A 26,370-nucleotide genomic window follows, 5' to 3' on the forward strand; every position below is an offset into this window, starting at 1 on the left:
TGCATTGTACGCCTGCTGGTAAACGTTTAAATTCTTATTTCGAATTTCGAACAGTTGGTCTCGTTCTGCATAATAACATCCGTAAGGCAATGGCAACTGCTTGGCCAATGGCGGCGCTCGGCGCGTTTTCGTGGGCGTATTGGGGCCCTGTGATTGGCGGAGGCGCGCGAGCTTATCACTCGATTTGTCGGCAGCGTCGTCACCGCAGTCGCGTCGCGCCGCACGATTGTCGATTGTCGCCATTGTGCAGAGCGAGCGGTGGACGCGCGGTGCCGCTACGAATTCGCGATTATTATCGTATCGACAACGCTAATCGATCGTGAAACAGTTGAACAATTAATAAATACAGTTGTAATTTCCGTGTAAGACAGTGTTTTGTTTTTCGTGCAGTGTTCAGAGGACTGAGTTTTTACCGCAAGTGTGAACGGCTTCAAGCTGGAGCTGGACTTACACCAACGTGCCAGCGGGCACTTCATGAGGTACCTAACATAAACAAAGTTAAATAACTTTCTGAAGGGGGAAGGAAAGCTGGCTTTGTGTTTTGTGTGTGTCAAACTTCACGGTGTCGATGAACTTGGTGATCGATTTGAGTTTGCTAAGTTTCCTGATTGTAATAAACTTGGGAGCGGGAAATTAGGCATTCAAGGGCATTGATATGGGTATTTACATAATAAAAAGCTCATGTACCTACGTTGAAAATGATGCTTTGCTGCCTTTAAGGTTCTGATTTTACCTAGAAATTAGCTATAATCATTAATTTTTAACTGAATGTAGCATGTTTTATCACTAACCATCGCTTGATACCTACTTTCTTAACTAATTAATAAATTACCCAACTTATCTTTTTATTTAAAAATAGAATCGATACTTACCTGCTTAATAAGAAACTGCTCATTCTTTACAGAAAAAATCTTATAAGATTTTGTTAATGTTAAAAAAAAGTTTAGAAAAGAGTTACCATACTATTACCCAACTACTTAACTTTATTGTAGGATTTGTTGATTCTTTTCTATATTTCCTTAAATTTTCACATTAGCTTTATCAAAATAAAAAATAATACCGTCGGCACCTTAAAATAAATCTATTAGGTAGGTAGGTAGGTAGGGTAAGTGCGCTAGTTTTCGTCCAATTATCGGAGTTGCCAACTTTGTGATGCGAAATGAATATCTTAAAATACCCTTACTCATATGTATCATATGTCATTTTAGTCCTTATATAGTCTACTTTACGTTAATATTATATGACAATAAGTAAATACCACGGGTTTTTTTATAAAAAATATTTTATGCAAAAGAGGCGATTTCACTAGTTTTCGTCCAAAAAAATCAGTTTTCGTCCTAGTGTACGCTAGTTTTCGACCACTGTGTAGAAAAAAGGATGCAGTTGAATTATTAACTTAAAACCAATTCTACAACACAGTAACTATGGATTGTGGTATATCATTTGAAAGGTAATTTTATTAGCTTTCAAATGATATCAAAAAGATTTAAATAAGTTTCTTAGCTAAATTTAGGAAAATATTTCAATAGGTCGAAGGACAAATGGACGAAAACTAATCTACAGGAATAGCTAATTTTGGTTTTCGTCCACCCCAGTGCTTGCTCATGACGTCATGGACGAAAACACAACAACGTTTAAAGCTGTTTTTTGTTTTCGTCCACATCTTTTTAACGGTTTTTATGGGTTTATCACTGTTGAAAAGTGGACGTAAACTAAAATGTTTAATGTGATAGCAATAAAGATCATATTGGAAGAAAAAACATTGTATTTTGTAGGTCCATTGAAGTAAAATGATTATTAAAAATATTAACTAGGTGTCAGGGTTTCCGTCCACGTGGACGAAAACCAAATTCTTGCAAAATTGTTATGCTAGTATTAGTCCACTTAATTATCTAAGATTTCTATACAAAAACTTTAATAAACCCTTAAAATAGTATTTATTATGCTAATAATTAGACATACGTGCCAAAAACATAACGTAATGTAGCTAAAACAGTAATTAAACATACCATGAAAGTTCCCTACCGGCACGTTTTTTTTCTGACTAGACGGCGTTTTCCATTCACCTGTGTGCAGCAGCAACTTCCGTAGATTTTTTTGGAGTTATTACTTGTCAAATTACATTTTCATGCAGGCAGAACTGTTACTTAGATATTATAGATTGTAACAAGTCCAAACTTGCACGGAAAGTTAGGTTTGTATTCTAATTTTCCGTATTTGTTTGTGGCAAGTCGGTCAAATGGACGAAAACAGGAGCTGGACGGAAAACCGGCGCAATTACCCTACATTGGACATTTTATACCTACTTTTCTTATAGGAATTTGAATTATTTACATTACTACGCTACGCCTAACAGAAAATTTTTATTGTCATTTTTCTCCTAATATAAGTGCGTAGTTATTTGTTGCTAAATCTTATCCTAACATTTAGGTATAATGGTTTATTAAAGTACCTACGTTACAAAATAGGTTTTAATACAGGTAAATACCTACCTACCTAATTAATTAAATAAAGATTAGCTCTCGTCTGACTAAAACAAAAGAAGATAGGTAACTAAAAGAAAATCAAAAATCGAACGCGCGAACAAAACACGCTCAGAAACCAATTAGGTATTTTACAGATGGCCTAATGAAGGCACAATCGCTGCATCTTTATAATGCCCCTTGTAAAAGACCTTTTATATTTTTTACACGTTTACAATAGTCGTTAGTGTTACCCTTTGATATGAGCCGACTTCCAGCGGCCATTTCGGTTTAATTCTAAGAGTTATTGACCTTAAACACAGGAGATTTGGTGCAATAACGGCCCACTAAACTCACGTGCGAAGTTAACCTATTGTTAGAAGACATAAGACGCTTATTTGTTTTATTGCGTGCGTTTGCCATTTATAGCATAATGATGTTTGACAAGAAGTCATTTTGTGAAATTACAGCATAGTAGCGTTGTTTAAAGTGACATTAAGAACTTTAAAAGTTTTAGGACAAGCGGACGTTTTAGAACAAGTACAGAAAAGGCGTGTAAGAAAATAGAATAGGGAAAGGAATCTTCAGAACCAGAACTATTGTTTTCCTGGCTAAGATAGTTTTTTTGGTCCAAAGAAACTTTACCATAGGCAGTCAATACATGATATCCTTGATATGAGTCAAATTTATTAATACCTTAGTTAGAGGTTGAAACTAGATGATCCAGTTATTAATAGACAATTCGCCTACATCAGAGTAAGCGCCGCTTCAGTGGGAAAACTAATCCTGATTCCATGATATTACAACAGTGAAAACAAATGAATGTGATGTTGCTCAACATAGTCACTAGTTTCTCTTTTCATGTAGGTAACTAGACACTGTCTTTAGAACAGGCCACGCACTAGGTACACCGATGATCTGGTAACGGTCGCGGGAAGAACCTGGATGCGGGCAGCACAGGACTGTGGGGAAGGCCTTTGTCCAGCAGTTCGTTGATCATTTGGCTGAAACGAAATGAACAAACTGTTTTTAGAATCATATGCGGACCTTGCGCACCTTTATGAAACGAATAGGTATCGTACTAATAAAAAACAACAGCGCATCAAGCTTGACACTGCGCCTTCTTACGTAGCCTACATTAGGTGCAGTTTTGCGACAAAATGTATAGTCTAATATGCTATCGACTGTACCTTTACTTTGAACGGTAAAAAGCAAACCAATGATGATGTACAGAACCCGCTAACAAGCCCGGCCTCTGTTCTCGCCGCCGCAAACAATCGATCATGATGCGTTTGCGCAGGCATTTAGCAGCGAGCGGTTTCACTTGTTTTCACAGTTAGACAAAAGACGGTTGGGTTTTGAGCGACTTCATGTTTTTTTTTCTTGTTTGAATTGGCAAAGACATAAAGTTATAGTTCTTTTAGAAGATCACGTCATTAGTTGAGTATTTATTTAGCCCTTCCCCCGCCCCGAACTTCATCATAAGCCATTCATTCCCAAATATGCTACAACCAACTTCAACGAAAATTCCAATTGGAATCTGCAAAGGATATTGTAAGATGGATGTTACAATAGATAGCAAGAAGGCAGTAGCGGACTTATTTTTGCTGATCGTAAAATAGCCCTTATTTGAAGTTTTTTTGAGCGGCTATTCTAGTTCGAAGGAGTTCTAGTATAACTACAAAGAAATAAGTTGTTAGTATATATTTTTTTCTTGTTTACGGGCTTGTATGAAAGTGGGAAATAATCCATGCAGCTTAAAAGGACGATATTTGTTTACTAAGGCTGAGTTGCACTACCTAACTTTAACGGTAACTACCTATAACGACAACCGGTGCGTTTTGTATGGAATTTGGCAGATTTTAGACAGTTGTTAAAGCAAGATGGATGGGCTGTAAGATGGTGCAACATAGCCTTATTGTTTGCATTACACTCATCTCCTTAACCAGTTAAGTTACAAAACCTATGACAATTCGCAACAATAGCCATGCAATTATTATAAATCACACCTTCTGACACATCCAATTGTCACTTCTGTCAAATCCAATGTGTTTTCCAAGATGCTCCTCCGAGTTCAAATGCCAATTCCGACATCATAATAAGAAAACAAACAGAAACGACAATGTGTGATCAGAACAATGCCCCAAGCACGAAAAAGTCTCGTAGGTAATAGTAGAGCTGTAACGGTCATTACAACGGATTGTTTGCTGTCACAAGAAAAGAGACAGTATTTTTATCAATTTGCGTATACTGAAAAAAAAGAGCGATAAGCTTTTGTCAAAACATTTTTTTTGTGTATTTCTGAAAATTAAAACAATTATTTTCTCTTGTGACAGCTAACAATCCGTTCTCATTATGACTATTAAAGCTCTTATTACTATACGATATCGAGAGATTTTCGTGCTTGGGGTACTCTGATTGGCTGCGGCCGATATACGAGTGTTCTACGTCCCACCGCTAAATGGTTGGGCAAAGAGCACCAATGTTTGCGTCGGCGCTCTACAGTAGCGTGTTGAGGAATTTGTTCCAAGAAGCTGCTGTAGTTTTGTTTTACCTTTTAAGGCATCAGAGAACATAGTAAATGTTAAGCACCAGGAGTTCTGATTGAAATGTCAAAACTTAGATTTTTCGTTCCTTAGAAAATCCTCGAAGAATGTGCCAAATTGAGGCAAAACACTCAGCCTATAGGCTAAATGTTTCTTAATGATTTAAAAGTCATTTAAATGGTTGGGCAAAGATCACCGATGTTTGCGTCGGCGCTTACAGTAGCGTGTTGAGGAATTTGTTCCAAGAAGCTGCTGCTTTAGTTTGGTTTTACCTTTTAAGGCGTCGGAGAACATAGTAATTGTTAAGAACCAGGAGTTCTGATTGAAATGTTAAAACTTAGATTTTTCGTTCCTTAGAAAGTCCTCGAAGAATGTGCCAAATTGAGGCGAAATACTCAGCCTACATTAATAGGCTCATTGTTTTTTAATAATACAAAAGTCATTAAAATGGCTGGGCAAAGAGCACCGATGTTTGCGTCGGCGCTCTACAGTAGCGTGTTGAGGAATTTGTTCCAAGAAGCTGCTGCTTTAGTTTTGTTTTACCTTTTTGGGTATTGTTGAAAACAAGCAGATTCTGATTGAAATGTTAAAACTTAGATTTTGTCGTTTCTTAGAAAAATCCTCAAAGAATATGAAATACTCACCCTATAGGCTCAATGTTTCTTCTTAATAATACAAAAGTCATTTCAATGGTTGGACAAAGAGCACCGATGTTTGCGTCGGCGCTTACAGTAGCGTGTTGAGGAACTTGTTCCAAGAAGCTGCTGCTTTAGTTTTGTTTTACCTTTTAAGGCATCAGAGAACATAGTAATTGTTAAGAACCAGGAGTTCTGATTGAAATGTCAAAACTTAGATTTTTCGTTTGTTAGAAAAAAATCTCGAAGAATATGCCAAATTGAGGCAAAATACTCAGCCTACATTAATAGGCTCAATGTTTTTTAATAATACAAAAGTCATTAAAATGGTTGGGCAAAGAGCACCAATGTTTGCGTCGGCGCTTACAGTTAGCGTGTTGAGGAATTTGTTCCAAGAAGCTGCTGCTTTAGTTTTGTTTTACCTTTAAAGGAGTCGGAGAACATAGTAATTGTTAAGAACCAGGAGTTCTGATTGAAATGTTAAAACGTAGATTTTTTCGTTTGTTAGCAAAAAATCTCGAAGAATGTGCCAATCGTTCCTTAGAAAAATCCTCGAAGATTTACTTATGCCAAATTGAGGCAAAATACTCAGCCTATAGGCTAAATGTTTCTAAGTCATTTAAATGGTTGGGCAAAGATCACCAATTTTTGCGTCGGCGCCGCTTACAGTATTGCAGTAGCGTGTTGAGGAATTTGTTCCAAGAAACTGCTGCTTTAGTTTTGTTTTACCTTTTAAGGCGTCGGAGAACATAATTTTTAAGAACCAGGAGATTCTGATTGAAATGTTAAAACTTAGATTTTTCGTTCTTTACAAAAATCCTCGAAGATTTACTTATGCCAAATTGAGGAAAAATACTTAGTTTATAGACCAAATGTTTCTTAATAATTCAAAAGTCATTTATATGGTTGGGCAAAGAGCACCGATGTTTGCGTCGGCGCTTTGGTTGGAATTTGTTCCAAGAAGCTGGTGTTTTAGTTTTGTTTCACCTTTTTAGGTGTTGGGGAACTTTAGTCAATGTTTACTACCAGCAGATTTACAACCTATACCTACCTATGTATTTGGGACAAGTATCCTAAACTGAATAAGGTGCTCAGGAATGAATCAGCAGTGTTTTTATTATCCTCCTTCATATTTGCATCGCAGTAACACTGTACTGACTGACCAATCAATCAGTCCCCAGAAGATGATGCCTCATAATTATGGCTTTATGTCATCTATTTATTATACAAAGTTTAGAAGTGCAGGTGCACTGTGTTTCACTTCACATCACTCCATGAAAATTTTACTCTTTATAAAAATCTTTTATATTTTGTTGATCTGACTGAAACCAATTTGTCTAGCAACATAGTAAAAAACGCGTTTTAATATTTTTTTTTGTCTAAACTGTACGTACCTAACCTACACGCCAGTAATACTTTTGGTCAGTTTTTGTCACTTGACATTATCACGCAGCTTTCGTCGAAGATAACCAAAAGTATTTTCAGCAGATTGTTAGCGGATTCTCATTCATCATCTAATTGCCTCAGCAAAGAGTGGCGCTGCTTGCGGCTCCTCTAAGGGCCAAATACTACAGTAGCTTGTTTGGCGTGTAAACGCCTTCCGAGAATGTGCCTTTAGCCCTTGTAGGGCTTTGTAGGGTCTAATGAGTCGACCTTTTACGGAGTTCATGACAGTCGCTGATTGTGGGCTGAGGCTTGGTAATTTTGGGAGGGTTTTTTAATTAGTAAGCACCTAGTTGAGTTGTTATTTACTTACATTTCGCTATGTACGATGCCTATGTCTTTGTTGTACTGCACCTAGATATTACAACTCACGCCCGTATTCACAAACATTACTATGAGGTCTCCCAGTGCGCGTGGACGCAAAGGGTGACGCACGAATTAATCACAGAGCTCCATTCAACGCTGTGCGTTCGATTTGCTGATTCACTTAAGCATGCATCGTTTGTAATAAGGGCGTAAGTGCATTCAACGATATCTGATAAGTTTTTGTAAAACCAAAACCTACAAAACGAGAAGAAGGGGCAACTCACGGGTCATGCTTAAAATAGAGAGAGACCTTGGGGCCGTCCGTACCTTTGATGAATCGTGAAGATAACTAGTACAGACTTGCACCAGGGTAAAATTTGAATACAAAAACAACTTATTCAGGAACTAGTCTTCTAATATTATAAGGAAAATATTCCGTTCTTTTAAGCGATTTTGTGAAAAATTATTGTTGATGTAATTAATTTATTGTCCGTGGTGCATATTTTTTCTTAAAGGTTCTAAGCCTTTCGTTTGTCACCTGTCATCCGTTTTGCAATGGAGGGAAGTCATGGATGGGAATTTATTCCCCAAAAAGTAACAGGGTTACTTGTTTTGGTGTGACTCTTCTTTCTTGTATTCCGTAAAATTACTTCTTCAAGATTTTAAAAACCTTCCATCCTGTTTTGTATGTCAACTAGTTATGTCAATGTTTGTACAGGAGCCACCGAGCTACTGTTCAAATGACGAACCAGTAGTTCTGTGTCAACAGACATTCAAATAATATTACTGGACCGGCGCCGGCGCAGGAGACAGTGTCGTAGATTTTAGAAAGGAAATCATTTGTTGCAAAGATGTAGTTTAATTTGGCTAATCTAAAGAAATTCTTACAGATTTGTTTCTTTAGTTGACTTTTATAAAGAAAGAAAGAAAAATGTTTTATTTAGTTAAGTCAATTAAAATGAGCAATCTTGTAAGATTCAATCTTGTAAGAGACCTGTAGGTCTCAACATAACTTTCGAATGTGTAGCAGTGACACCAGAAACTCGGTCACTATTTTCAGAAAAAAATACATATTTTTCTCATCGTAGAGTAGAGATACTTGTATATTAAAGTTTTTGTGGGTTTTTAAAGGTGGTGAGCAATGTCATCTCAACTACTAATAGTTGTAAAGTAAAAGTAGTGTAAATAACCACATACTCCACACCATCCAAATATGTTTTACACATTAAAATTATCTCCCAATCCAAACCTTACGTTTCAACCTACCAATACAACTTGGCTGCGCCCTTCCCCAGCCCTGAGGGAAGGGCTTGCGCATTATCTGTCGTAATACTTCACACTCGGAGCTCCCAATTAGTTAATTAAAATCGCGTCTGTCACAGCCTTAAATAATAACGCGGTTTCGGAGATTGGAATTTAAAGTCAAGGGGAAAGGGCAATATTGTTCTCGACGCAGAATGGTTGCAGGATTTTGGTTTGTTATGTTGTAATCTTAATACCTAAAGATATAAGGATGTATCAATTTGTCGAGAAATGTCTAATAATGATTACAAGAATACTTCTTTATGTTATGTGTTATTGGTGTGGTCAGAGTTTTTAAGGTTTCGTTCGTTCGTTCGTTTGAGCCAAATGACGTCCACTGCTGGACAAAGGCCTCCCCCAATGTTTTCCATAATGAACGGTCCTGCGCTGCCAGCATCCAGGCTCTTCCCGCGACCTTTACCAGATCGTGAGATCTGATTTTAAGGTTTATTCCACTGAATGTCTCAGTAGTTCAGGTGCTCATTCCTTCTTTTCAAAGTTTATACTAATACTAAACTGAGGTCATATGTCAGACTTGAACCACTAACGCATTTGTCATGGTGGTCCATGAGTCTTTCAAAGGTTCTTGAAGATTCAGATGCTTGTATATTTGTAAAAAATATCACAGAAATATGTAAGTGTAGCGAAATATATCCCCATGTTAAAGCGTACAGAAAGCTCAAAAAAGTGTAGCTACCAGCCAATTTGCCAACACCCCATCTGCCTAATATTAATATCTTCCGCTGCTCTGAGCAGTATAATTGTCGCTCATATTAAAACTTACACGTGATGGCGGCCCTTATAATCCGCTACACAATGCCGGTGGGGTGGTTATTAAAATCTATGGGGACTTGCTTTTGAATTTTTCCACGGAAAATCGTGGGCGAATCTCGAATATCAAACATCAAGTTCTATTGTTTTTGATCGAGTCGAATGAAAAGTGATTAGATAGACTTGAAATCACAGGGCTTCTGGCAATCTGGAATTAACAGGACTGACTGAAAAAAAAAAGATGATTCTTCTTCATGCTGAGAGTGGGCAGAAAGCAGCTTAGCTTATGTCACTGTGCCGGTCCGATTGATCTATAGATGTCAGTCTCTTGTAGTGACTCATAGAGGTTGACACTAAGGAAAAAGCGGCTTTTATTATTGTAATAGTTGATAAATTTATCCAACGGCGATCACTAGAAATCAGTAGGGTCGCCATCGCCATCGCGCACGCAGGCTCATCGCATCGCACGCACATTGAAAATCGTAAAAAAAATTCTAGGTTTTTGATGTCACTATCTAAGAGCCATTTCATCTCGTCAGCTTGATTTATTTTATCTTTACTTTCTTTCTATTACTGCCTTACAACTCAAACAGGCTCCATGCTTACACACATAACAAATTCTAACCTAAATCCCTTTGATCCCCAGTGCCGCTGGTGCGATGTGCGACCGGCCGAGCTTCGGGAGCACGATGGGCCACTTCCCCATGGGCATGTCGGCCATGGGGGCCATCGGCTCCATGGGCTCCATAGCCATGAACGGGCAGCAGCAGAAGAAGGTCCAGGAGGAGCACATCAAGCGGCCCATGAACGCGTTCATGGTCTGGTCCCGGCTGCAGAGGAGGAAGATTGCCCAGGACAACCCAAAGATGCACAATTCGGAGATCTCGAAGAGATTAGGTAAGTTTTTTTGTATCCACAACGAGGAAGCTCTTGACCTGTACTGTATCTCTTCTAACTTCATGGAAAGTGATAGTCAGGCCGAAGGTGGAAGCGAGCTTCACCCAAAATCCACAACCACAGGAAAACTAGCTAGCTATCTTACATTTAAATGCCGAAAAGTTGTGTTCTGGCAGTTAGAGGTAAGATAGTCAGTTTTTCTATATTACCTGTAACTGTTGTTAACAATATTTTTATGGCGACAGACTTAAGTAAGATGGTGGTAGCTAGTTAGGCGGACTTAGAACTTAGAACACAGACTTTAATCTAAGTATTTTCGAGTGTATTAGATTTATTATACATTTCTATGTATGGTCGATACAGTGCGATTTTTTATACTCTGACTGAATGATACGTAAAATACATTATGGATTTTCCCAGACAGTATCACACTTTGATAGTCTTTATTACCACAGATTTATTTTAATATTATTTTATGGTGTTTTCTATGTAGAGTAGGTACCTACTCGAGTCGAGAGTAATTAATCTTCATCATAATAGGTAATAGGTGTCCAAATAAGAACAATGGTACCTGTACATACTTATTAATATGTAATCGAGCACTACAATGTGCTCCTATTCCCATCCAGAGTATTCAGGATTACCTCTACACCGTTATTGTAATGCAAAATGACTTCGGCGTTGTCTATGGCTCATTTTGATTGCAAATTGATCATTCACCCGGCTGAGTAGATCTTGATCTTCATTGGGTTAATCAATTCAATTAATTAATACCCCGGCGAAGTTATCTTATGATACCGGATTGTTCCTTATTTTATTGGACGAGGCAGTTTGATATTTCGAAAAGGCGAAGCATCGTTATTATCTTTGTATCAAAGAAATGTTTGCAGTAATCCGATCCTCGTATTTTAAAGCTACTAATAAGGGTTCAAATCACAGCAACACACTTTTTGTTCCAGCATGTTTACGATACCAATCTCATTTCGGACAAAACAACCGAATCCTAAAACAGCGTTTTGTGTCATCGCCGAATAACCACACCGTCTTTGACCACTTAATTCCTTTTTTAAAGCTGCTAAATTTAATGTGGGCACAAAAAAACTGGACGCAATCAAGCGACGGGTGCGACACAGCGGGCTCCCGCCACCGAATTAATCAACGGATTCGAAGTTTAAAAATATCCAGAAACGACCAGACACGGCGGAAGAGCATGGAAAAATAAAAACGCCGCGCCCGCCATTCTGACGGTGACGCGGGAGGAAACGCCATTTTCTATTTTTCTTTTTTTTTAAGTTGCCAGCATGGCGGTTGTAGCTCTGGAAACGTGTGCTCGTTCGGGTAGACCCTTGTTAAAATGTCGATATTGAAAGCCCTTGTTATAACAACCTTATAACAAAATTTGAATTACATATATTAGGTCTGTACTGTAGTCAACTTATGATATTAAGTTCCGCGTATCATTAAAAAAAAATAGACAAAAACTCATTTACTAAGTTCAGCGATATTTAATAAGAGAGCCTTAAAAGAAAGTATGTAAAGTGTTTTAATAAAAAAATCACAGTGAAATGTTAAACAAATTACACAAATACACGCCTACATAATTCTTGGCGTCTCCAGCACATACAACTACATTTCAAATCTCACCAAACAAAAATACTATAGAAAAAAACACTTGCAATTGAATTATCCGTACCAAATAGCCCGAAGCAAATAATTTGCTCCGACAAACAAACTAGCTGGTATAGACATGAATAATACATGCGCTTCGACTGGACAAAGGCTGTGCGTAAACGAAGCCCCACCTCCCGCAAAAAGAAGACACAGTGCTGCCAAAAGCTGCTGTAGATTGGACAGTGGTGCTTAAATAACGCTTTGAGATTTTTAGAAGCTTTTTTCTGTAGTTAAAACATTTCAGGACATGTTTCCGTCTCTATTTTGTTTGCTTTCGCGGGTGTTTACTGTGACATTGTACAGAGTTAGCAGTGCGCGTGAATCATGCGCATCTGTAACTGAATGAGTTTTAACGTACTTTATGACGTCATTAAAATATTTCCATATTTCCCAATACATGTCATAAAGTCAGTACAGTTGCGCTGTACTTTTTTTTGCGTTAAAAACAGCCACGTAACTACTCCTAGAGATCCGCAGTCCGAATCAAGCAAGAAAAAGTCAAGTAGAGTCCGAGGTTCTGAGCTTAAACTTCAGACCTGAGTTTATTATTATGAATAAAACTATAAATTCTATTCTTGTGTGGATTCTTTAGGGTGTAATGGAAATTATTTGAATAGGCCATAAATAACAATATTTGAACTTTGCGTGCGAGCAGGTACGAGTATTACTATTAGTGAGAGTTTTTATTACGACAAGTGTACAATTAATTATTGTCATATTATCCTGAATAGTATTTCAGTACACATAATTTTTCAACAATTAGTCACAGTATAAAAAAGGAAACTTTAATAAAAATAACCTGTTCTGTTCTTCCTATAGAAGCATTAGCCACGGCTGAGCACAAACCACTCTTCCGTGACATAAGTTGGAGTCAAAACAAGTCGGTTCGATTCTGCTCATTCACTCCGATTATAGTCATTACAGCACAAACACAATCCGCAATACAGCATTCACGGATGGCGAACAAAACAATGCACATCTGTACACAACCTGTCGATGCGAGCGTCGCACCTTTGTTGCCCGTTAATAAATCGAAGTACAAAACGCGTTTTGTTCTCGAAATCAATCGAAATGTCGCTCGACAAATGCCAATGCGCATAACAAAGGTATTCGATGCACAATAGTGCGTACGCAACTTTTTACTGCGGACTGCGGGGACACACGGGGATGTGGAACGACGAGCACTGCGACGAACTTGTTGGTTTGTGATATATTTTAACTCGTCATCAACATTATGTTTTTTTTTACAAAGTAGCATTGCTTGATACTTAGATATCTACGTTCCTGTAATGTTCAATCGTGTTCATGGAATTGGTGTCTAAAATGGCTTTCAAAACTTTCTTTTAATCGGTCTTGCTTGCCTACATGCGTCGTAATTTACGTTTAATGGATAAACTACATGTTAGGTTAATTTCCGATGCATAATCTCCAACGCGAACGTGCTTCCAACTCTTGACCTTTATACATCTTTAACTTTCTATTTGGTATCTGGCACTTCATTAATGAAGGCACTATATTTCATCTATGTCATAGGAAAATATTGCTGTTTACGTTTCCTCAGCATAAGCTTGACTATAAATAATTTTATTTCTGAGATAAACATGTCCAGTATTGTCCAGTTGGTATACTCTACAGAAACCTTTTTACAGGACAGAACTGACAGACAGAACAGAAGTATCTAAAGAAGTACCTATTTAAAATAAGTACATTGTAAACTTTCGAGTACCATTACAGCTAAAGAAGTGAATCACAGGTGACATTTACAGCTTGCGGCTGTGTTGCTACCTCAGATCATAGATTTCTATGATCTGAGGTTGCTACAGACAGCCATAGTTAAAAAGTGGCAAAAAATGCCGCTTCACACCTTATTTTAATTGAAATAAGTGGGATCAAAAGTTCATTACTCATTTATCCTTTTAGATATGAAAGATATTTATTTAGTTAGACCTTTTAGATATAGATTCAAAAGTCTGTCAGACAAGCATATTCTTTAACATGCTCGCCAACCTTCACGCCTGTAAACCCCCTGTTTGTGTTCAGTGTCTGGCGCATCAATAATTTTGTAGGGGCGTTGCTCGTTGCCTACGCAGTTAATATTAATTAACGGCCCAGCCATTGTGCTTCTGTAATAGGTTCCTGCTGGAACACAGCTGTAAGTTGGAGGTGTGAACCTTGGGCTTGGGGAGACGATTAAGCTCGATTGCAGTTTGGAAGCTTCACCATAAATGTTAAAAAAAGAGCTCAAAAAATTTTGAATTTTCTGGTGGATGATATTTTTTTATGCATACAAGGCAGGTATTTGACCACAATCGCACCTGATATTAAGTGGGATGCAGTCTAGGAATAAATACCTACCAAAGTCAAAATAACGAATATAGTAGACGATCTCAGAAATAAAAGCAGGGTTCGAGGATATATGTATATCAAGGGATATATATCAAGATATATATCGGATATATATCCGATAAATATCCAGCCGGTTTTGATGATATATATCAACTTTTAAAATTTGTTACTGTATTTGTACTTTTTGACATAAGATTTTTATTTTTTTAGTTGATTTTGCCGTATTTAACAGAATATTTTATGTTTTTGCTTTATTTGTCTGATTTTAAGTTTAAAAACTATAAAAACATGTTTATGTAACACATATGCAATAGTATTCATGAATAATACAATAAAATAATACTATGGCTTTCATACAAAATTGATATATATCAAAGTTGATATATATCGGATATATATCATAAATATCCGATATTTTGATATTTATAATAAATATCGGATATTTTCGAACCCTGAATAAAAGTAATCAAAAATAAAGGACCGCGTTATTTAGACATAGCAATCTTGTGAATAGAAAGTGAAAAAGACTGAAACAGCATTATCATGATTGTTTCTGTAATTTCAACCATCATTGTTTCTCAATGCTCTTTTGCTTCTTTCGGACAGAGGTCACAATCCCGATGTCAGTCTTAATGAATGCCATAGACCTCTGATTTAAAGTGCACTTAACGATTTTTGAAAACACTGGAGGCAATTCGCATTCGTAACGTAAATCTTAATCGAGTCATGAGATTGCCATTTAATATTGACGCAGATTTTTATGAAAAACAAAGTCGTTTAACGCTCGCCATCTACTACAAATACTACAACCGTCTTCCGCATCCACACCATGTTTCCCATTTCCAATAATGCCCATAACGTTAAATATGGCGTCTATATTTTTTATTACCCAACGCGAAGTAGGTAATTATCGATTTATTTACCAAATCCGCCACGCAACAGTTTATCTACCACAACATATGCCAACCAACACCAATTTACCCCGATTTTCCTCGCTCCACCTTATGTAGCGAGGGTTTTTTCGCCCGCTTTTTCGTCCATTTTTTGTTTCAAACGCTCGCTCCGCTTTTTGTGGCCGATGCAGTAATTAGAGAACCGTAGATACAATGTACAACGCCATTGGCTCCAACGTGGCATAGCATGAAGGCATGCCCAATGGTAACACCGTACCAAATCGTATAAAGAACTCTTCTGTCGCTATACAAAAGTCGGATTTTTTCACGGACAAAGAAAAGCTTGTACAGTCCACAAAATAACCGAGCATTGTGTGTAAGGAATCTATTAAGGTAGACTATAGTGCGGTAAATTCTGATAGAATGACTAACTATTTTGTCGAATAGACCAGGAGCTGGTCTTACAAATGGGCTATTATTGCCGATGTATCGGTTACATAATGGTTTTTTGTCGTGATGAGGGGTTCAATGTGATATGTGATATTGCATTTGGCTGCAAACCAGTCGTAGATCGTAGTCTTGACCCAAATACACAATGTCATCGAACTTCTCATTGCAAAAGTTTTTATTCAAACGTGATTAGAGTCGTAAAGGCTTAAGGCGCTCTAATGATCTTCAATGAAGACGCAAAGGTTTTTTAAGTAACTTCTAATGATGTCGGGAAAATAAAATTATCAATTTAATTATGCATCTTGAAACGCTTTTTGTAATAACTTTACAGATACGATGATTGATGAAGGCTATGCAGTAAAGTAGACATAATTAACAAAATCAACACGACGTTGATGAGCATTAATATTTTTTCTAGGATCTTGTTGCTCTTTTTAATAATATTTCCTCTCTATTGTGGCACGTTTCAAAGGAAAATGTGAGTAATGTGCTCCTGTATTGACATTTTCCACTCCAATATAACCACGATCTGTTCCACCGTATGTACAGTGAGCTGTATATACCCTATGTACCGCTTATCGTCCCGTCGCAGGCTCCCCGCCGCACGTAACAAAAATACTGTTGTTTCCTTATTGTGTCGTCTCTTGTCGCTTCCCGTTTGTCCCGCTAGGGGCGCTTGTGTGCCCTTGTTTAATTACTAGACGGTTTTTGTGCGGTCATATTTTCGTCGGCCTCCCGGGCTATAATGCCTTTTTGTCGACGTTTTTGCGGACCGAGGTGTTTTATGCACGGATAATTTTAGAATATTTGTTCTTTTAACGTAAAGTAACAATTTTTTCGCATTTCATACGAGTAACAGAGTTTTAGGCCTTAAATACAATATCGTGGTAGTTTGATGTTAATTTTAACAAATTGTAAGCTAAGTCGTTTACAATTAATTTTAATTAACTTATGTAGGTAGGTACCTTCACCTACTTTTCGTTAAAATACATTAATATCTAAATCATAAAATACCACGTATTCAGAAGTTTCCAGGAAAGACGGCACAAATTAAAATCAGCGACTAATAAAATGGGATGGTTACCAACTACTAACGCTCGTATTTTCTAAGGCCCTCGGTAGGTACTGATCGAAACGCCTTTTTAGTAATAAGTGGTTATCTCTCAAACCCGTTACCAAACAAAAAACCTCACAAGAACTTCCCCGAAAAGACCATCGAAGTAACAAAAAACTGAATCTATTAGCGCTTAATAAAATTGTGACCTAAATAAAGTTTCTTACCATTTCAATTTTCCGGGCGAAAGGGTGGCGGGCGCTCCTTCGCTATGCGTCTTTGTAATCCCCCTACCCACCCCATTCCGCCATTGTCGCTCGGCACACAAGCTTTCAAAGTAATGAAGAGCATTTTCGTCCGATTCACGTACAATGCCCGCTTTAATACGACGCACAGAGAGGAAACTCCTTTGTTCGCTCGTAGTATTGTGCCTAACGCGTGTATGTAACGTGCTCCGTTGTTTTTTGTTTTTGTTTTGTTTTCGCGATTGTTGACGACAATGTACACGGCTTTGCGCTGGATTCGGAGGATCTGGAGTATCAAAGGAGTGGAACTACGACAAATCATCTGTTAAAGGAGTACTTTGTGAGCGCTCTTGATTGAGGTTAAGAGACCGAGTTCTGAGGGGATTTTAATGTTAGGAATACAATCTAATCGGTTATCTGTAGCTTTATTTTGTTATTTCTCAGAAGAGCTATTTCTGTCACCATCACGGCAAAAGATTTTACTTAAATTCACTTAACTAAAGAAGATTAAGGAATGAAAGATTCGAGGAAAACGGTAATAGCCGACTCACATTTAGTATCTAAGATTAGTTAATTTTATTCAATTACTTGAAGATGTGTTAAGAATTGAAGACATTTTTAAAGTGCTATTAAGTATTTATTGGTATTAATCTCTAGCAAAGGAGCTGCTTCCAGTTTATGTAAAGGAAGTTTCAAAAATAGCTCAATAACACCACTTAAAAAACTATTAACAGTTATTTACAACCGTCATATGCTCTACATTATTTAAATGTACTGCAATTATTAAATACCCAACTTGCCTGCAGCCGGACGCCATTGTTAGTGTTGCCAGCATTGTCTCGCGGCGGCTAGGAAATAATTACTGTAGAGTGGCAATACTTTGTTGTCGACACGTGTCTCGGTTCAATTGCTAATGGTGATGTTAATTAAAACAAGTGGGGGGTAGATGGAGAGGTTTTTCAGGAATCGAAACTCTTAGTTTGTGATGGGAAACAATGAAAGCGGTATTCGGCATTTTTTGACAAAAAAAAATCTTCAATCAAAGTGTAGTATAAAAACTGAAAGTGACATAATTAATGGTAAACTAATTCTTCTTAATAGGTAAATAAGCCCGAATCATGGATATATCTACATACGTTTAAGTTAACAGTCACTTACATGAGAAATTAACAAATTTTATGTAGGTAGGAATTCCCTAGGTAGTTTTTTCCCTTGCAGTATTCAAAACCGCAACCGCAGCAGCTGGCCTGTACGAGTAGATGGTTCTCTATTCTTTGACTGATATTATTTGCTTTTCATGTTGTTGATTATTGCAGTATCTATCTACATTTAAAAATATACTTGCTGGATCACAATGTTAAAACCTAATGCTTATGTCTCTCACATTAATTTCATCTGGAAATGCAACATTTCAGAATTTAAGATTTTAAAACTTTCGCGTTCCATTTCAACTAAAAATAGAGAAAATATAAAAAAAATGTCGCGTTGAGAGTGTTGAGACCCGTGAATTTCTATTTCAGAATTTATGCAAAGCATGCATTTCCACAAATTCTGATTGTTTATTAGCTAATCCTGCCCTGCTCTACCATCACTTCACTTCGAGAAAAGTGCTGAGAAAAAGTGGCGGTAGAAACTCAGCCACCTGATGATGGAAAGAAAATAATGAAAAGAGATGTCACATTGTATGGAGGCTAAAATCGTTAGTTCTTTTACTTTTTCAAATATTGCTCTAATAATAAACATGCTCTGGGCCGGATTTGAGACAACTCCTTTATGATGGGAAACTCTTCAGAACTCTTCTTCCATTAATTGTGTCGATATTGACTGGAATACATAAAAATCGTATAAGATAATATCTGGTGTAAGGTTTTCTCAAGAGCTTCCTCGTTGTGGATAAAAAAAAACAAATTTTCAATATAAAATATTGTACATTAGCAATTTTCTCTCTTTAATAGAACAACAGAGTGCATTAATAATAATACAACATCCAATGTCGTTGAGGCATTACCATCACAATCACGACATTGTTTTCAAAAACAATAGCGCAAGTCTCCGACAGGGCAACTGACACATTGTCGTCCAGGGTTGTCGATAATATAGGTAGGACTTAGGCCTTCTCCATTTCATCCAGAGGTTCTCCTCCATTTACTTTTCTGTATTGTATTCGACACGCTTGTATTCAGCAACTAAGGGAGAGTCCGCTAATTTGGACCAGTTTTTTTCAATCCCATTTTACACATAGTTTTCTTTTGTTTTTGCTTATGTCCATGGTATATAATAAAAGATACATTATTCAACTTACTATTTCATAAGTATTAATTAACATAATTGTTGTATATTTAGCAAAAATTAACAAAGTACGAGTTCAGAGCTTCGGTCCAATTTAGCCAACCGGTTCGATAATTTGTACCACAGGGTTACTAAATTGGAATTCAATAAATTTCAAGCCTTTAAAAAAACTATGGCAAAACATTATACGATACATTCTTAACAAATTAGGAAACGAAGAGGAACAGTAGTTAATAACATAGACAATCGATATTGTTTTACACGTTATCACGATTTTGAGTACAAGTTTTGTAATTCCAATTATCGTATCGCACACTTGTACCTAATCTACTTTGCCAGTCTTTTGCTTTCATTTATTGTTAGTCAAACATAACTACGCTATTATAACTTCAAAATATGATTTACTAAAAAAAAATTCAAAATCCTTTGGTAAAGTTCCATACAACTTGATGTGGTACAATTTAGCCGACTAGGTGATAGTGCTTTTAAAAAATCGGTAAAAAATATAGCTTATAAATACCGAAAAATGTTTCAAATAATTGTAATCCACACTAATTTACGCTTCTAAATAATATATTAGAAACACCCTGTGATTAAATTTAACAAAATTACAAACTAAACATGTATTGTCAAAAGTTACTTGAAAACAATGAAAAAATACTTTTCAAAATAAAACACACGTGTTTGTTGTCACGGCAAAAACCACATGGCCGATATTAATTGATTTTAGTTGTGTATCGCTGAGTGTTGCAATTACAGACATTCAATAAATACTTTACGAAATATGAGGGTGGTACAATTTACCCGGCGGTACAATATACCGAACTCTCCCCTACATATTACGGTGTGCGGGAAGACTGAAAGAAAATTCCTATTAAATTTCGCGTGGTTAACTGCTTAGAAAATCGCTTCAGAAGCCAGTGGGACGCCAATGAGTAACATGACCTTACTTGCATGTTAGTGCTGCCAATGACCACAACCGGTAGCCCGGTAGCCCTTTTCAAAAAACTATTGAACGAAATTGACTGAAATATAGTCCCAGGATTTCGGAAGATTTATAGATCTTGAAATCTCGATCTTTCAATCGATAATTGTGTAGAACCTTCTTCTACTTGTGTAGATACTCTTGTAACAATGTACAACACGGGCCTAGAGACTTACCGATTGTTTAGGTATTTCTTCAAGCCCTAGCCAGTATCTTCACAAAGCATTGTCTCAAATGCAAGATTGACAGCCGTCACCAGGAAAGCGACCGATATTTGCGTGTGCGCCTTTGTGGCCAGATCATGTTTGTTTTGAACCGATTCTGATGTAAATCGACTGACGCGTTGAGAAATGACGCCTTTTGTTACGACAAACACTTGCGACTTGTAAAGATTTATTGAAGATATAGTAAGGCCATAGATGAGGTGGTTTTCTTCGATGTATTGTGATTGTTATCGCTATACATGCTGTTCATTTTGATCAGTCTGCGTTAATTACTTTGTAAATGCAATACATACATTAAAAAAATACTATCTACATCAAAGGATTTGTAAATAATTGTAGATACAGATACGATTGCTATGGTAGATTTTATTAAACAAAAATGTGTATTTTTCATACATTTTCCCACGAGTATTTTCGGGTTAGATTTCAGGCAGGTACCGATAGCAATACCTAACAAAATCTGTAAAATTAGTTACACAAGATATAATTTCATGTTATCACAATCTAAATAAAAACAAATTTGCATAATATTCGCTATGCCCATAAAGTATACGGGTGAATGCAGGAAATTATCTACAGGTGTACATAAAACTCGTGTTCAACGGTCATAAATAACTATTATGGAAACCACTGAACGGCCCGCTCGTAACGATATTAAGCAATGCATAAAACATAACTGCACTATGATACGAATACAAAATGCATCGGAAACCAAAAAGAGGTAACTCAAAGCGAAGGAAATTACAAAGAAACTTCATTCCGATAAATCTTTTACTTTCACACCGCGACGGTTACATTCTTATCATTGTCAGTAAGTACGCGATCCTTATCATCCCAAACGACAAAGCGCTGAATACCCTCCCCGTAGTATCGACAGAATAATGAGAAACCGGGAAAAATTTCTGTTGAGGAATGAAAAGCGCAAATTCGTCATTAGGCGGCGCTTTCCGCCATTGTTGTTGCTGTCCTGCTCGCTCTAGCGCCGAATAGTGCCCGCGGGAACGGGACGGCCGATGGTTCTCCGAGCCGGATTGTTCCTTTCTATGTTGGAGACATTGTTTTCGCTTTTATGTCCGCCTGAATCGGGATTGTCTTGTCTGTTTGTATGGACGGTGGCGCCCCTCCACGGTATCAACGCAGCCTTCTATAAATGTACGGAGACAAAGGGTTGGTCTTTTGAATCGACTGGGAGACAGGTCGTTCGTGCCTTCGATTATATTGTATCGATTCAATGCCTTTGTCTATGCAATGAGGGATGGTTAGAGCAAATTACTTTTCTGTTTTTGTTACTCCCCATAATGGCTTATGATAGACGTTCGAATGCCTTCTGTTGTGGATAATAGTGCTTTGTTTTGTATGCTCTCTTAATCAATCAAGCGGTATCACGTCTCCTTACCCAGATAAGTAGATGGTAGCATTAGAGCACTTCATTATGGTTAAGACACATCTTTTCTTTTTAAGTGCACATGAATCGATTCTCATTTCAATCAAATTTTAACTTTCTTCAGAAGTATCATTAATTGCTTTCTCTAGAATTTACTATTTGGTGTAGTCCTAGCTAGTCACATGGTTAGGGTATAGCAGTCGTTATCTCTTACTTAGGCGAATAAAAGAGAACTTATCAGAAAGCCATGCGTCTTAATTAAATGCTATGTAGCGACTGTAGAACTAGATTATCGACTAATTCAGAATTCATTATCAAGGCAGGCATTCAGTCGATATTGGCACTTGACGCCATCTATCTTTCGCTCGATATTCAAATTTTACTGAAAATTTTACCTCCGCGGGAATCGTACCTGCAACCGCAGCTGGTGTATTAGTTTGACCGCGAAGACCCAGTTTCGACTGCAATGAAGTCTGTGTTTATTCCGTGTATTTTAAAAGGTAGTGTTTCAATCTTGTATAATATTAACACATCCAAACCTTCCAGGTGCAGAATGGAAGCTGCTCACGGAAGATGAGAAGCGGCCGTTCATTGACGAAGCTAAGCGGCTCCGAGCCATGCACATGAAGGAACACCCCGACTACAAGTACCGGCCTCGGAGGAAGCCCAAGACCTTGAGGAAGGAGGGGTACCCGTACTCGATACCGTACCCCAGTGTACCCATGGACGCGCTCAGAGCTGGTAAGTGGATACTGATTTTACTACTTAATATTATGCTGTTTAAAAGTCTTTTATTGAGTGCTAGGCTCAGACATCGCTAAATAAGGAAGGAGGGGTACCCGTACTCGATACCGTACCCCAGTGTACCCATGGAAACTCTCAAAGCTGGTAAGTCTATAGTTTTACTATTAACATGCTGTTTTAGTTGTCTTTTATCGAGTGGCTGTTGACAACTGAGGTTAATGATCTTAGTAGGCTCAATAATATTAAGGAAGGGGGGTACCCGTACTCGATACCGTACCCTAGAGTACCCATGAACGCGCTCAGAGCTGGTAAGTTGATAGTTGACGCATGACGTTGAAGCATTTTGTTTTAGACAACTTCTACCTAGTTGCTAGTGACAACTGAGGTTTATGACCCTACTTCTAGACTTAATGGTGTCATCATAAAAGGGGCCCCTAAATCACACTAACAACGCTCCGTAAAGTGTGACCATTTCTTTTTTGGACCAGGTTGATTCTAGCCTGCAAAAGAGGAACCAAAAGCTCGTAGTCAAGTATCTCACTCTACCAGTGGATCACGTCTTATCATCATCAAGTGAACACTTTTGAACACTTACTCTTCCCCCTATTCAGAAACCTTGCGTCTATATTCCCTCCCCTCCACCCTATGGAGGGTTGTGTTTACTATGTGACCTTGGCCTGGGTACTAGCGTCCTGAGATTTATGTTCAAGGTAAGTATTTTAATAGAATCAAATGAGGGGTTTTTCACTTCAACATCGAAACTTGTAGTTAGGTCTAGCAGTAGTAGTAGATTTCCTCATGAAAAAAAGTAGTTGAATCGACTGAGACGCTATTTGGTGAAAATATTTCTAATGTCTTATAGCATGCCATTGGTCGGATATTGTTACTGTGAAAAGTAGGCACCAATGTAACGCGAGCCGCAACTTTACGTCACTGAACGCATTGCTGGTTATGTAGCACACCACAATAATATGACTTGCCAAATATCAAATAGTCGCGGTCTACTTTGCCCGTTGATGGGTGAAAAATAAATATTTTTGTCGCGTAAAAAAAGTTTACTGTACACTGAACGTAATATTTTTATTTTTTTATTGCAGTTTACAGCGTCATTATTTTTTGTAATAGCCGAAGTCGTGATTCTAATAAATCTACAGAATAGATCCAAATATCACAAGAACTTTACGACATTATGCTGAAATCATAATTAAGGCATACTATTTAGTTTTTGACTTCTCATTTTCCTATTAAGTATGTAACATTCACCAGTATGGCCTACATACCTATTATGATAAATAATGCAGTTAATGCTTTAAAATGATTTGAAATTATGCACAAAGGGTAAAGAACATTTACCACGTAAAACAATTTGGCAAATGTTTTAGAGATATTATTCCGAACATTCGACAGCCAGTCATTATGTCCCATAAGGGTCTTTAGGGCCCATTACAATGATACGTTAGGACAGCCGCCATTAACATTATCATGGGCTTTGTAATCACCTGCCCTAATACATTTATCAATTAATTATACATATTCATTGTTCAGCTGAAAATTCTTACATGTAGGTTATACTAAAGATCTCATTTTGCTTTTTGCCCAATAATAAAATATTTCTTACGGAAAGCAATACTTAATTTACGTGAATACATTATGAATTCTCTTGACTGTACAAATAACGCTCTATGTAGGTATGTTATATTGAATGCATTTTCGGCCAATTATTTAGCTGTAAATTATCATAAGTATGTTCAAGTAAATTCATAACGTTTGTTCACATAATGTGAGAATGTCAGTGTGCAAGAAAATATTTGCTAGCATCATACTAAAGAAAGACCGTTTATGATGTACCAAGTCGGAAATATCATATCAAATCATTTATTCAGTACTTAGGCCCTTTCCAGTTCGCTTAGATACAATATAAATAAAATATATTAACTAATATAGGAACAGTAAAACTTGCTGGTTGGAAACTTCAGATTCCGAAATATAATTTACGAATTGAACCTCCGACAATCACGATTCGATTCCGTTACGTTCAATAACATTGCCCCAAAATAAAAACTGCACGAAGGGCTTTTCTGTATTGTAAGCTGTGCTCATTCGATGTTAAATCTCATTCAACTCATGCTGTGTTAAGACAAAAAGTCGGACAAGTAGACTGAACTCACTCACATAGGTAGTACCATGATGATAAACCATTGCAGAGGGGTAAATCGATTCATATGGGTACAATGTCACGTTTAAGTATTGACCCAGACTCGAATGACCGACTATCACATAGCTGAGTGAAAAAAAGAGGTTGTGATCCAACCGCTCGTTGGGGTAGGCTTGCTTTCAGCAGTGGACTGCAGTTGGCTGAAATTATCGGAACAATTTCGTGATTTGTAAATTATTGCGTTGGTAGAATTATTTCCTGATTTTAACCCAGGTCGCGGTCACGGGCAAATTGACACTGGATACGTTTCTACTGAAGGAAAACGTTGTCAGACGAGAATTCTGGAAATGGCACTAAGATGATGAATATTTTAGGCCCTGCTACCACTATTCTGAAAATCATTTTCCACGTACACCAAGACGCGTATACACAGCTAGTTAATAAAACAGATGTGACATATAAATCAACATCTGCTTAATTAGCGCTCCTGCACACGACGCCGCCACCGCGCCGCCGCCGCGCCGTCGCCGCGCCCCTACACTGTTCATACGCGCCGAGTAAAGCCGGTGGCACTCTTCAAAGAAAGCTTTAAATGTAAAAATATAATCGTCTAGTTTTAATGGTCTATATCAAAGAAACAACGCCCCTGATCAGTAGCCACAATTTAGGCAAAAAACACGGCTCACGATTTTGTCTCGTGACTCGGGCCCGACCCGCTGTTCAATTATTCTATGCCCAGTGGGAGATACGAATTTCTACACGTAAACGTTTTTATTGGCGCTAGTAATAGGTTAGCTTATAATACATTAATATTATAAATTCGTAGTGGCTTGATTTGTCTGTTATGTTTTCACGCCAGCTGCACCAATTTGGATGGATTTTGGCTCAAAGATAGAGACCATGTCGTATGGCCTACATAGGGTGAAATAGGGAATACATTTTATATGACGAATCTTATATTATAACTTTTGTGTATAAAATTGATTGTAGTAAATAAATGCCCATAGGTATTTCAGTCTTTTTGAAAAACCGACATCTAAACCACTGAACGATTTTTGCGAAAAAATATTATGGATATTTATAAACAAAACAATTAAATCTTATTCCTGAAAATTACTGTTTTTTACCATAAAAAAACTAAAAACTTTTAATAGTGGAAAGGGCTTTTTGAAGTAATTATTACACTCAGTCGAAGTCACGGGCCCCAGCTAGTTTTCTTCTAACGGATGTTTTGCAGCAAGCCCATTGTATCGGACCGGCCTATTTTATGTAACTTTGTTTTTTGTGCTTCATTTCTGAGACGTGGTATATAATAATAAGATATACATTTGCCTAACAATAAAAAGATACTTTTTGCTACTTATTATTTCGTTTCCTACAACTTTACCTACCTACTTTCTACCGTTATAATACCTACATTAGGAAAATGTGCCACATAGGAAATGTAGCATTTATGTTTTCTTTCTCATATAGCGTAGCTTATGCCTTCGGGTTATTATGCCTGCGTAAATTTATCTGTCAAAAAACATATTCATGACACTTAGGCCCAGAACACAACTGCAACTTCT

General features: G+C 37.3%; 1 protein-coding gene across 1 annotated transcript in view; it reads left to right on the forward strand.

Moving 5' to 3' along the window:
- Positions 1 to 225: 225 nt before the first annotated feature.
- Positions 226 to 26,370, forward strand: part of Sox21b (SRY-box transcription factor sox21b) — a 51,790-nt gene continuing 25,645 nt past the window's right edge. Inside the window, exons 1-3 of the mRNA XM_028311870.1 lie at positions 226 to 479; positions 10,112 to 10,362; positions 22,450 to 22,644. Coding sequence (XP_028167671.1) covers positions 475 to 479; positions 10,112 to 10,362; positions 22,450 to 22,644 — 451 coding nt within the window. The 5' untranslated portion in view covers positions 226 to 474. The remainder of the gene's footprint in view (positions 480 to 10,111; positions 10,363 to 22,449; positions 22,645 to 26,370) is intronic.

This window comes from Ostrinia furnacalis, unplaced genomic scaffold (assembly GCF_004193835.3).
Source record: "Ostrinia furnacalis isolate ACB-3 unplaced genomic scaffold, ASM419383v2 OfSCF3557, whole genome shotgun sequence".
NCBI lineage: Eukaryota > Metazoa > Arthropoda > Insecta > Lepidoptera > Crambidae > Ostrinia > Ostrinia furnacalis.